The 12,392-nt window shown below is 36.8% G+C and overlaps 1 protein-coding gene across 1 annotated transcript; it reads right to left on the bottom strand.

The window, feature by feature from the left end:
- Positions 1-2,146: 2,146 nt before the first annotated feature.
- Positions 2,147-11,885, bottom strand: dmpd (F-box protein dampened). The gene is made up of 6 exons (XM_077432412.1): positions 10,874-11,885; positions 7,100-7,348; positions 6,820-7,015; positions 5,716-5,914; positions 5,310-5,640; positions 2,147-5,233 (listed from the first exon to the last, which is right to left on the bottom strand). Exons 1-6 carry the CDS (start codon positions 11,153-11,155, stop codon positions 4,898-4,900), a joined length of 1,593 nt encoding a protein of 530 aa, XP_077288538.1. The 5' UTR covers positions 11,156-11,885; the 3' UTR covers positions 2,147-4,897.
- Positions 11,886-12,392: the final 507 nt, after the last annotated feature.

Raw genomic sequence — 12,392 nt, 5'->3', positions numbered from 1 at the left:
AGCAATGTCACAAGGTTCTTATTTTTCAACTTGAACGTCACTAACAACTTTAGACTGTAATATTTCACCTGGATATTTTTACAATACTATCCACTAAAACTTACAATCATATAATTAATTTTATTTTTAATTAAAAATGTTTATACTGAGGGGGAAGGAAGTAAAGTAGCAACGAACCAACATGGTCGAGTTGGTCCCAACTCGCAGGATGGTGATCAGTACATATTGAAAAATAATCACAATTTACATTTTTAGGAAATTCCTACTAGGAATTGTATTTTCATTGAGTTAGAAATGTATAAGAAACAAATCCATGTACGTTGGGATTATGTACATATGTACACTGGCAATATATGTATATAAATTGAAGCTGGCTGATAACGGGTCCAGGTAAGTTTATCTATCCCAACAAGAAAAAGCTTCACAGCATTTATTGAATAATTCAGGAGGTCCACGCGCAGCCAGTGCTCGTTCCAGAATGATCTGATATGGGCTAAGTACCTCCTTATAAAAGACAAGTCGATCACTACAGCTTCCCCGATCCGTTTGTTTCTCCATTTTCTTAGTACGTACAGTTTTAAGTGAGTCTCACGCTCTCAGGCTTCTAGGAATTCTACCGACCACTTCTCGTTAGGCCAATTCGGTGGGTCTCCATTGTTAGCCCTCGAATGCAATTTAGGCGGTGAATAATCCCAATAATGTTTCCACGTTACAATATTGTATTTTACATCGAAATACCGATTCTGAATAAATCCAACTTGCAATTTGTATTCATTTCAATTTTAGGAGACAATGAAGACACGTGATGATTGAAACAATGGCCAAACCAAATCCTCTGCTTTTTCCTAAACAAGTTACTTTTTAGTGGTGAATTTTTCATTTCATTTTTTTTTTAAACAAATGATCTAATGATGATCTTCATCTGAGTTGTGCCAAACCTGATTTTATGAAAATGAAAATATCAACATTACATTGAAACGAGTAATGTTTAGTATTACAACAAAGAATTTCATTGTTTTGAAAATTTATCATAATTTTTATGCAATACATAAATTCCAAGTAGAAGCAATTTTTAAATGTCCCACACAGTAAAGGCAAAATATTTCTCACGGGGTGAAACTTTTACTCTTACATTATTTATTTATTACATGTGGGTTGGGATCCGTGATCATGAAAGGTTTCAGATAATTGAGGTGCATTAAAACGAATCAGTAAGATCACACATTTATTTCTTTAACTAATAAAAATACTAATGAAATTTAGTGAAATACAATCCATAAAAACATGAAAGATAAACACAGACCTGCTGCAAACAAATAAGAATCACCGAGGTTAAACATTACATGCAGTGAATGTAAAAAAGTCGTGATTGATTGCACGCGCTTCGACGAACAATTGACATTTTTTTTTTATTTATTATTTTGTACACAATGAAATAATAGACATTCAGCATAAACATTATATTTTTTCCTTTTTCTGTAAATTGTCAAATCATACAACGCCTCACGCAAACTTAAGAGGACTCCTGCAGCGTGTAATTCTTCACTCATCCGTTTCCGGAAGACGCTCAAGCCGGGAGCCAGACGTAAGTTCAATTAGAGATTAAATTCGTTAGTAATTAGCGCTATTATAGTCTCTGAACGATCAAAGACTAATTATCATTTAAAGACTAAAAAAAAATATAAAAATAAGATTAAATTATTACATATACACACCTAAGTGTCCATGCGCGTATATATATATATATATATATATATATATATATATATATATATATATATATATATATATATATATAAAGGTGATGCAATGATTATGTTTGAAGTTTTTCTTAAACTACAACACATATTTGAGTAAATATCAGAAATCTTTTCAATAGTGAATAATTATATGTGATATTTGTACGATTACTACAGCTTCATTTATAAGCAACCAACCCAAGGCCAAAATAAGTAGTCTTTTAAATGTAATGATGGTGGATTATTAATATTATAATGTAGTCTGAAGGAGTTAAACCGTATATCAGAGGTCAAGTGACCTGGAAGTGAAGCCATCAATTGCTTGACAACTTGTATGGGATGTGGAGCCTTCTTATTGAAGACGGAGCAGACATAAACTTTCAGATGCAATAAAAAATTTTGATGTTCACCCAAGAAATATATTTTATTTAAGAAAAACTTCCAACATAACCGTCATTATTTAAACGTATATATGTACACACACACATTGTGTTAATTCATAAATGTAATCCTTAAAATTGCTACATATTGTACTATTCAGAATGATTTTTTTTCATTTTTCAGAGTATTGCACCATACTACGAACTCAAGCACAATGTTCATCCACATTTTTTCCTTTTTATATATAAAAAATTGTATCGACCCCTGCTATGTGACCACATATCAAGAACGAACCCTCCCCCTCGATATTAAAGATTATATTTTAGTGCCAGTCTTATAAAACATTGCATTGGAGACTGTTGAAAGTGCAGTTAAGTGAATCGGCGACGGCAAATCACTATCACAGTTATCGAACAGAGAGTGAAAACGAATCGCAACATTGGCCGGAGAAAGTTCAGCTTAGAAAGAGGAACGAGAGAATTTTTTACGATACCTAATTGACGGAGACGCTGCCGGATCATGCGGTGTAATTTGCGAAAAAACTTCCCTTACAAGTAAAACGCTAAGTGTCGGAGTACACACACACACACGAGACCGATATGTCAGTTAATACCCAAAATTTGCACGTAAACGTCAAAACCTACTCTACGTCTTAAATTATGCGACATTTTAAACATCGATGATGACTCTTATAGCTCCACGTGTGACCAAAATCGCATTACGCTGCACTTTTTATTTAATTTTTAGTGGTTAAAGCCGAACGCGTCGATTATACTGTTTCTTGGTGACAGGTTTAAGTACGATTTACAAAAATATACAAAAGTAGTCCGAGGGGATGTTATGTGAAGCGCTCCTGCAAAGCAATTCTCTAAACCAGAGTTTCCCAAACGTGGCTGTTTAGGAACATAGTTAGAAAAAAAAGGATAGGAATTTTTGCCTAAACTCTAATAAGTATCTTGTCCTAAAATTCGGAGACTTGAAAAAGGGACGGTGAATTGAAAAAAAATTGGGAAACTCTGCTGTAGACGTACTCGGTTAAAATCCACACACTTTAAGTGTTAGCACAGACAGCACCTTCATCCAAACAGTTTACACATCATGCTTTTGGAAACAATCGGAAGCGTGATCACCAACAATTATATTGCAACTCTTAACTATAAAAAATTTCATTTATTTTTTTGTATTTATTTCCATATAATTTAGGCATTTAGCTCAACTTTATACACAAAAATATTATTCTTCATTTTCAGAGTTAAATTTTGTATTCCACACTCAAAACTGAATTTTTTTGTTAATAATTTTAAGTCTAAAATATGCAAGTGAAATTCTATTGTCACAAAGTGGCCACACTCGATCTGTATGACATTTATATAATGTATTTTACAAATGTAGGTTTTTTTTAATTATATAAGGCCCTAATATGTATTTACAAGACACTCATATGCGTGTTGACGGCGCAACACCCGAATTTTGCAACCAAAAAATGAACACATTCACATATATAATATAAATATATATGATAATCATATCGAACTCCTACTCAATAATCATCGTAAGTAAAAATGAAATTGGGGAAATTTTTTTAAATTACCACATCAAAAACTAAACTATCCTCACAAACAATACACTTAACTATTATAATTTTTTTTTTAATGCAAAAGAATTTTATAAAATTTTATCCTTAAAAAAAACCTTATCCAAAAAATTTGACATATTATATATCATCTTTAAATTTTAACTAAACCAAATAAAATCATAGTGAAACGTTAAAATAAATCATTTTAAGCAAATTTATAATAAAAATTTAGCATGTTAAATCTCCAACTCAAATGTAATATATTTACATGCAAACAATGCATAAAATTCACTTTAAATAAATATTATCATATACATACGTATTATATAATACAATAGAAACGAGGATATAAATCATGTTTACATTCAAAATGTATCGAAGTTTGTGCAAAAAAATATTTTATATATGAAATTACAATTTTACAAATATAGGGGGTTACAGATGTCTATTTCTACAACTATACTTTATATTTATATAGCTTTTGGACACATAAACTCAAAATCGAATTGTTTTATGTTTTTTTACACAAACTACACAACTATAGAATTACACAAAGTCCATAAGACATCACAATAAATAACTTAGCCGATTCAACTGTAACTAACATCGCAAAATGTGATAAATAAACACAGTCCTAGCATATTCTAATTTTTAAAAAAGATTCGAACTTTGACTCCGTTTCATAAATTTTACGCAAACACATACATATATCTTTGTTTCTGTAATAACTAAATAAACCAGCGACTGCCCATTTCCTAAGCTGAGCCCGATTCTAGACAAATTTCAAGTCAGACTCGGAGTCAGTTCTAAGATCGGCCATCACTACGACCTTGATATTACCCAAAAAAAGTAACATTTAATTCATTTTGAAATAACAATATAAATAGAAATTGCAATAATTTCATTATATGTATTATGTGAAGCGTTTAATATTAAAAAATAGATATATTAAATTTTACGTTATCCTCTCGTCGAAAACCATTACAAAAATACTTTGTCAACATTTGAAAACAAAATAAGTTTCTGATCAAGTTCAAGTGTAATTCTGGAGATCAAAATCAAGCGAATCGGATTCTACCATAATGTACATTACAACAGCAGGCTGTAATCATATCATCTTTTCAAAAAGTGTACACCGGAGCTTTATCATAAATAAAAATTACTATTGACAAGTTACAAATTACACATGGAGCGATATAATTCAAGGTTTCCGCGGCTTGGTGGACCGTTGCATGCGTCTCTTTTTGCTCTCCTGGGGAGAAGACGCTCCATCGGGTACGCTGCGCTTGGACGGCCCCTCGTCGGACGACGAAGACTTGCCGTCGCCGTTATTAGTGGGCCGACGAGCCTTGGGCGAACCGGGCGTTTTACTATTACTAGAAGTCGCCTTCGGAGACAATGGATTATCGAAAACAGGTAGATTATCCAAATTGTTCGACACGGACGCGACGATCTGCGGCGACGCCGGACCCACCGGATCCAACACGATCGGCAACCTCCGCGCATTATCTGCGAGAACGTCAGGCTCAGGCAGGTACTGAAAAACACAATAGGAAAATTAAAGGTGACGATTTGGGATGGTTACGAGTGCAAAAGTGAAACGAAGGCAAAACCTGATCCATGGTGAAAGGCTGCATTAAATTAGAGACGACGTGTTCACCGCATCCAGAGCATGTGGCTGGAGTTGTGGTAGCGGGTGATTTCGACCGCCAGTATTGCAACTCTGTGCGGCATTTGTTCAGCTCCTGCAATAACGTCTGAAACTTTCTTGAAGTCTCCTCGTTCTTTTTGTCGTTTTCGTCCAAGCGGCTGGCATACTCCATCGTCTGCTTCTGCTGTTCCGCTAGCAACTTCTGCTGCTCCATGAGCTGCTTCTGTTGCCATGCAGTTTTCCTTTTGCAACTTCGCAAATCGCTGCGAAGCGCCGACAGCTGATTGTTATACCTGAAAAGTTTACGCTCGAATTGAAGCAGCACATTAAAAAAAACCCTCAAAAATAAGCGTTAAGATTTAAATCACCTCTTCATTCCTTGTTTGATGCGGTGTATTCTTTTTCTTAGTACCATGTTACTTTGTGGTGGTGGAGGAGAAGGTGGTAAGTATTCTTCTTCAGAGAGCATTAACGAGCTACCTGCTTCGCCAGAATTTCCTCCAGGTCCGCTCGAACCCGCTTGAGGAGGCGAGTCCAAACAAAGATAGCTTTTATTTGTATCCCCGGCTAAAAAATTAAAAACAAGCTTACATGGATATAAAAGGAAACACGACTATACAAAAAGACATTCGAACAATTTACCAGCTATTTAAAATATCGCTCAATTATGTAATCAGCATAATCTTTGCTTTCACAAAACATAAAAGATTTTGTTAGACGGGAACAAAACTAGAATACATGTATTATTAAATGTAAAAAAGTGTGTTTGCAAAATCAAACTCCATCATCGTTGTCATAACCATTTGCCACATTCTGTTCATAAATCAGCATTGCATCCTTTACACCCAGTCACCGCTCATTGTCCAATGAAGATGGAGCCCAAAGCAATCAGAATACACAAAGTAAGTGCCGATTACACTGAGCAACAACAAAAAGTTAACAGAGTGGAGACTAATCAATCTCTACTAAATTTGACCTATTGAATTCGAAAATGTCAATGATTTTTGTTACTTATGAGTAAAGGCCGGATAATCAAGGTGCTTTCTTGAAAAAAAACGGACCCAGAATTTGCTGCGTATTGTTCATTGCATTATTAAAGGTTCGCTGAACGTTTTTTTTTTTGGACTCTAGCTTTGTAAATAGAGCTAAACCACCCCAATTCCTGGAAAAAGCACAGTGTCTATCCAGTGTCTACTTATGAGATGTAAGCATTTAAAAAAAATGCCCTGTGAAAATGTTGTGCTAAAAGTGAGTATTGATATCAATAGTCGGATGTTTTTTCTATCGATTGTGATTTTTTCCATATTCAAATATGTATTTACAATAGTAGAGATGTGGCACAAAAAATTTATTTACATCTACAGACATTGTATATGTTTATGAAGACACTGCTGAAAACATAATTGTTTGCAAATCCAAATTCCTATGTAGATCTAATCGAACCATAAGAAATTAAAAAGCATATAACTAACGTGAAAAAGTTGCAGTCAAATCGAAAAATTCCGTTCCAAAATACGTAATCTCCGGCAAGTTCGGTTCCATGTGCTCTTTGAAATACTCCATAGCCATCGTGCTAAGGTCGAAAAGCTCATCCGTCAGCTTGAACGGACGCGCCAATTTTGTGGTAACTTTCAAATATTCTAAAATGGTATAGACCTCATCCAATATCTAAGACAGAAGAAAAATTCACAATTCATAATAAAATTAACTCCTCATTATACATTCACAATGTACATAGAAATCATTCAATACCTCTCCAGGGAAGAAACAGCAATATTTCCTCTCTATGTGTTTTCCGAAAGTCATCTGCAGCAGGGCCAGCCTCATGTGGACTGTTTCGATCACGTCGAACTCGCACGCCAGCGGATGATTCCGACGCGCCGACTCTCTGCGGGGCATCTTCGATTTGATCGCTTGGAATCGGCACAACATTTGTGCGACCAGCCGTTGAAATGACGAGTTCAAATACGATCCGCACACGTTGTTCATCGGACGGCATACCTGAAATGAAAACGTTCAATATTTACAATACGCTTTTCTGCAATCGCTAAGGCGGCATTATCAATTGCCAATAAATTGTGCAACGTAGAGAAAACGCAATTGATAAGACAAAGGTCGTTTTTGTTGTGCAATTTTAGCTCTTATAAAGATTATATTAACATCAATATATGGTAGATTTGTCGAATCAGAATCGGAAAAGGATTCTGAATTACGATATGATATATTTATATAGGAAAATAATTGTTTCACACTTTGGCCATATGGCCAAGAATAATGTGGAGACTCCGGAGAGGCTGGTAGTCACCAGAACGCTGGAGGGAAGATGAGCGAGAGGACGGTCTCCCAAGAGATGGTCTGACCAAATCAAGGAACTTGCGGGATCATCTCCTAACTTGGCACGGAACCAGGAGAAGAGGAGGCGAACCGTCAATCGTATCCAAGATGACACCAATAACCACGACACTCAGCATTAAGCAAGCAAGAAAAAATAACTTTTATAGGAAACTAATAAATACTTTTTGCAACTCCTCAATAACTAATAATAAATCAAATATAATATATTCGTAATGAAAATAGAGAAGGAACTGTATTGATATAGAATCAATTCTGTTGTGTTGAATATAAAAGTCAAATGAAAAATGGTGCATCTTATATGTACATTCGCAAGGTTCTTCAGCTCTTCACACATGTGACGAGAAAACGGGAGGGAGAATTTCAAGACTCGTAATGATTGGTGGTGTAAAAGGGACACGAGGAAGAGGATAAGCCCCAACACATTGAACCGATTCAAGACATATCTAGTGACAGTCTTATACAGTGACATATCTACGAATAACCGCAAGTCGTCAATTGCATCGTCATCACAACTTTGAAAACCATGACCAGCATTCCTGACAAAGTGTATTCCTCAGCACTTGCTAAATATAGCCAATTATCAAAACAAAGACATGATAATTATCAGACTGAATGTTGAGATGTGAATATTTAAATTGCGTACCAGATACACGTGCAATTATTACGTCATGAATATATTTTTAAAAATTTAACAGATCGAAAATATGCAATAAAAAAATTGATTTTTGAAAGGTCGGGTTAGGTTAATGAAAATCATAGTCATTATTGGTTTTTCTGGTTCAAATATTTCGTTAACAACCATCGCTTTCGAGACATTGTATGCGTCCAAAGCATTTCTCCATCGAAATAATGCAAACTTAACCTAACCTAATATATGTAGTACAACATAATTGCCACGTTTTACTTCAAACAAATCAATCCGATTATTTAACCCCTTAAAAGAGTTTTCCCAAAATCTAAATCTAGTCAAATCATTCTCTGTTTTATTCCGTTTTCAAGATAAAATTGACAAATGCACGAGAATTACTAGCTCAATAGTGTAGTGTTCACCAAATGAGCTGTTTTTGGGTGTGAACCTTATTTTTCGACTAATAAAGGACGAATACTAGTCAAGAAATTGATATTGTTCTCGCATGTTTTGAAAGGAAATAACTGCAATGAATACTTAGGGCGAAAACACACTGTGTGGGACGTGGCACGTTTTTTTTTTAGATACTTTCAAACACACAGCACCCCTAGTCCATATTCATGGTACAGAGTCTCAAAAATCAGCCCCTGGAGTGAGTGAAATGTAGGAGAAACTTGTCGGTTGCATAAGGATATGAATACACGTGCGACTTCCCAAACATATTCATTCTACACGTGCAGAGAGGGAAGCTAAGGAAACATGACGTCCCATACCACTCAGTGTGTTTTTGCCCTGCTCTGCCCATTGAGATTATTTTTGTGTGAAATTACTGTTAACTAGATACTTTTTTCTCTAAGCAAGACATTATTAAGCCAGCCAGCAGGGTTGTCCATTTTATTTTAAAGTAATACTCTCAAAGCAGCCGAATGGGTAAAAAAAAAAGGAAATAATGTTTATTACGGATGGACAGACCGATATCCTTAAATGTAAGTGCAAGCCTAAATACAAAAGTATAAACCTTCCCAACAGAGAAAAGGGAAACAACGCATCTAAAATTTTTAACACGAAAATATTTACATTATTGATTTATTTTATTAAAATATACATATTATATTTGACTAGTGTTGTACCCGATGATATATCATCGCATGGGTGTTGGCATATAAAATAAAATAAAATTGAAAGGAATATGTCGGTTCGATTTCCACGCGATGAAATTTTTTCAAATACCTTTAAAATATATTTAATTGTTTGATATGAAAAAAATGGTACAAACTACCTATACAAACAATATAAAACACCAATAGAAAAATTTATTAATTAATTAAATTTTCAATATTTCAAATTATTTCGGTTTATTTGCATTGGTAGCAAATAGTACATATAGAAGTTTTTTCTTTTGTTAGTGTATTCGTATATATGTTTTGGCAGTGGTTTAGGTGTGACGCGCATATGTACATCGAATCGAAACGACTATTATAGTACGAGGAGTGTTATATCAGACAGACAGAATAGCGATATTATATGTCTTGAAAACCCCTGGATAAATGGCATTGAAAAGCCCTGTCAACTGCATCTATGGAAAAACAGACCAATAGGGTAATCCTGTTAAAATGAACTACGCCCAAATATATGTAGATCGCGTAACGACCAGTGGATGTAGTGGAACCTCGAATGTCCTGATTGTACGAAGCGAAACATTTCAACAGATCGTGCGATTTTTTTGCGTCTATCGTTTGACGATAAGTTGGAGTAAAAAATTACAAAACGAACGAATCGATGAGTGAACTTTTACGCGATTCATTTATATGCAGTCATTTGATTAATTACATGAAGCTACATTTTTTCCTCATTTTCGCAACACCGATTCGCACCCAGTCTGATAAATGCATTGAATAAATTGCGATTACATTTTCTTTTTATCTGATGTGTAGTCATACTGTTTATTTGACTAGTGTATTTTTTTTTATTATAAACGCATTAATGGTGTTACTTGGCTTCGCTGAAAAATAAATGAAAACCACGAAAAAATCTTCTTTTGTTTATTTATTAAAAAATCTTTTCTTGAAAACATCCTCTTTTGTTTATTTATTAAAATCTTCTCTTGAAAAAATCCTCTTTTGTTTATATATTAAATTGATTATTTGAATCGAAAATAATGAAAATTATTCAACGAAACGACCAATCACAAACGTCTTAGTCAATCAGAAACGAGTTTGACGACAGCCAATCAGAAACGTTTTGGTTTTATATAAACGCATAATCGCTTCTTTGATAGCAATAAAATAATAAATCCGACGATGCAAAATTAAATTAGATAAGTCGTAAGGGGTGCGGGTGGGAAGAGAGGGGACGGGTTGTAATAACGATCCCGAACACGAGCCAGACTCTGAAAGAAAATGATGAAAATGGAAAAAAAAAGTGAAATGTGGCAGCCCTGTATTCGAATGGCGCCGCGTTCGTGAAAAATCAGCATGGCCGTTGCGAGCCGACTTTCGACCAAGCGGCTGAAGGGTAGCGGGCAGAGGGGGAGGGGGGCTTACCGTTCTCATGTGAGCCACCGTCTTGAACTTGAGGTGGGAGAAGATGTTGTGGAGCACCTCCTGGGGCAGGTCGAGCAGCGAGAGGCGCGGCGTCTGCGTCTGCGCTTCCCTGTTGGAACAAGACGAAGACGAAGACGAAGACGGGGACAGAGACGGAGACGTGACGGAGACCAGAGCGAGAGTGGAACCGGAACCGGAACCGGAGCCCGAGCTCAGCCCCAAAGCCAGCGGCCGAGACGCTTCTCCGGCGTGAACACCGCTCTGAAGGCGGGTGAACACCATCCTGGCGACGACGACGACGACGACAGCAGCAGCAGCGGCAGCACGCCCTTACCCTACCCTACCGCGAATGCGCTGCGAGACGACGACCCGAGGACGTGAATGAGAATGGAGTGAGGTGGAGCGGAGCGGAGTGTCGAGTGTCAGGATACACTGCAACCGCAGCCGCCCCGCACTCTGCGGGCTGCCAACTGACTCTCGCAATTCACCACTCACCACTCGACACTCGACACACTGCTGCCAACTCTCCGACGCACTCGTCACACTTCACCCTCCGGTTCTCTTTCAGGAGTATGCCAGCCGGACACAACTGGGACACAATCGACGATAGAGATGTAGGCATATAGTACAACTTAAATGATCTCATCAGGTCACTGCGACACATATCCAGTCGTTAAGTCATTAACGCATGGCACACGCTCGCCTCGTAAAAAGGTCGACACGTGTTTCTATACACGTGTCTTGGAAACAAAGGAAGAACACACTGAACCCATAAACACCACGAACTACGTCCAGACGTATGAGCCCATAAAACTAAATAAATAGGTCAGCGCGAGTACCAAGAACAGAGGATAATGCACACGACACACTCCAACCCAAAACGTTTATAAACCAACGCAGCAACCTCCACTGGCAGAGTGAGCCTCTGGAGGTCATACAGATCACTTCTCCGAAGAAACCTCTTCGTACATACAATAACCATTGTACCAAATTGAACGAAAATAAACGATCCTCTTTCAAACTCAACTGAATTTCCATAGGCCGGGAAACGGTCGAAACCTTTCACTCGTCCTATAGAGACTTGTGAACTTTTGGGCGGGCACTCATCCGAACACTCGACGACGCGTTGCGCCCGATATCGAAACTTTCGATACGACGAATACTTTACTGTGGCACATTGCTCTGAAACTTTTTTCGTACACCGAGAGAGAAATATGAATCGGAGAATATTGGATCGGAGCAGGAGCACGGGGCACGGATCAGTGGAGCGATGAGATTTTGCCCCGAGCAGGAGTGAAGCGGAGTTTTGTTGTGCTCCACGCTCCGAATATATTTTTATTTTCAACCAGGTAAAGGTCTGTTCATACCTATCCAGCACAACCCGTATCCTGCAGGTGTCATGCAAGTGCGGATAGTATTCTTTGGTATATTATATGGACGTATTCATACTCCATTCGCGCATGCGCATTTATGCATTGATGCGCGTCCATATAGAATGTACCAAAGAATACTATCCGCA

The sequence above is a fragment of the Arctopsyche grandis genome, chromosome 6 (genome assembly GCF_051622035.1).
Source record: "Arctopsyche grandis isolate Sample6627 chromosome 6, ASM5162203v2, whole genome shotgun sequence".
Lineage (NCBI taxonomy): Eukaryota > Metazoa > Arthropoda > Insecta > Trichoptera > Hydropsychidae > Arctopsyche > Arctopsyche grandis.
This window is presented reverse-complemented; position numbering and strand designations above follow the sequence as displayed.

Bases quoted from the DNA above. Each gene is read 5' to 3' on its own strand.
- dmpd (XM_077432412.1), bottom strand. From the start codon at position 11,155: ATGGTGTTCACCCGCCTTCAGAGCGGTGTTCACGCCGGAGAAGCGTCT. The intron at 5,915-6,819 runs GTTAGTTATATG...TTAATTTTTTAG, and splicing joins TTTGACTGCAACTTTTTCAC to CCGGGGATACAAATAAAAGC. The intron at 5,641-5,715 runs GTGATTTAAATC...TAAACTTTTCAG, and splicing joins ATCAAACAAGGAATGAAGAG to GTATAACAATCAGCTGTCGG.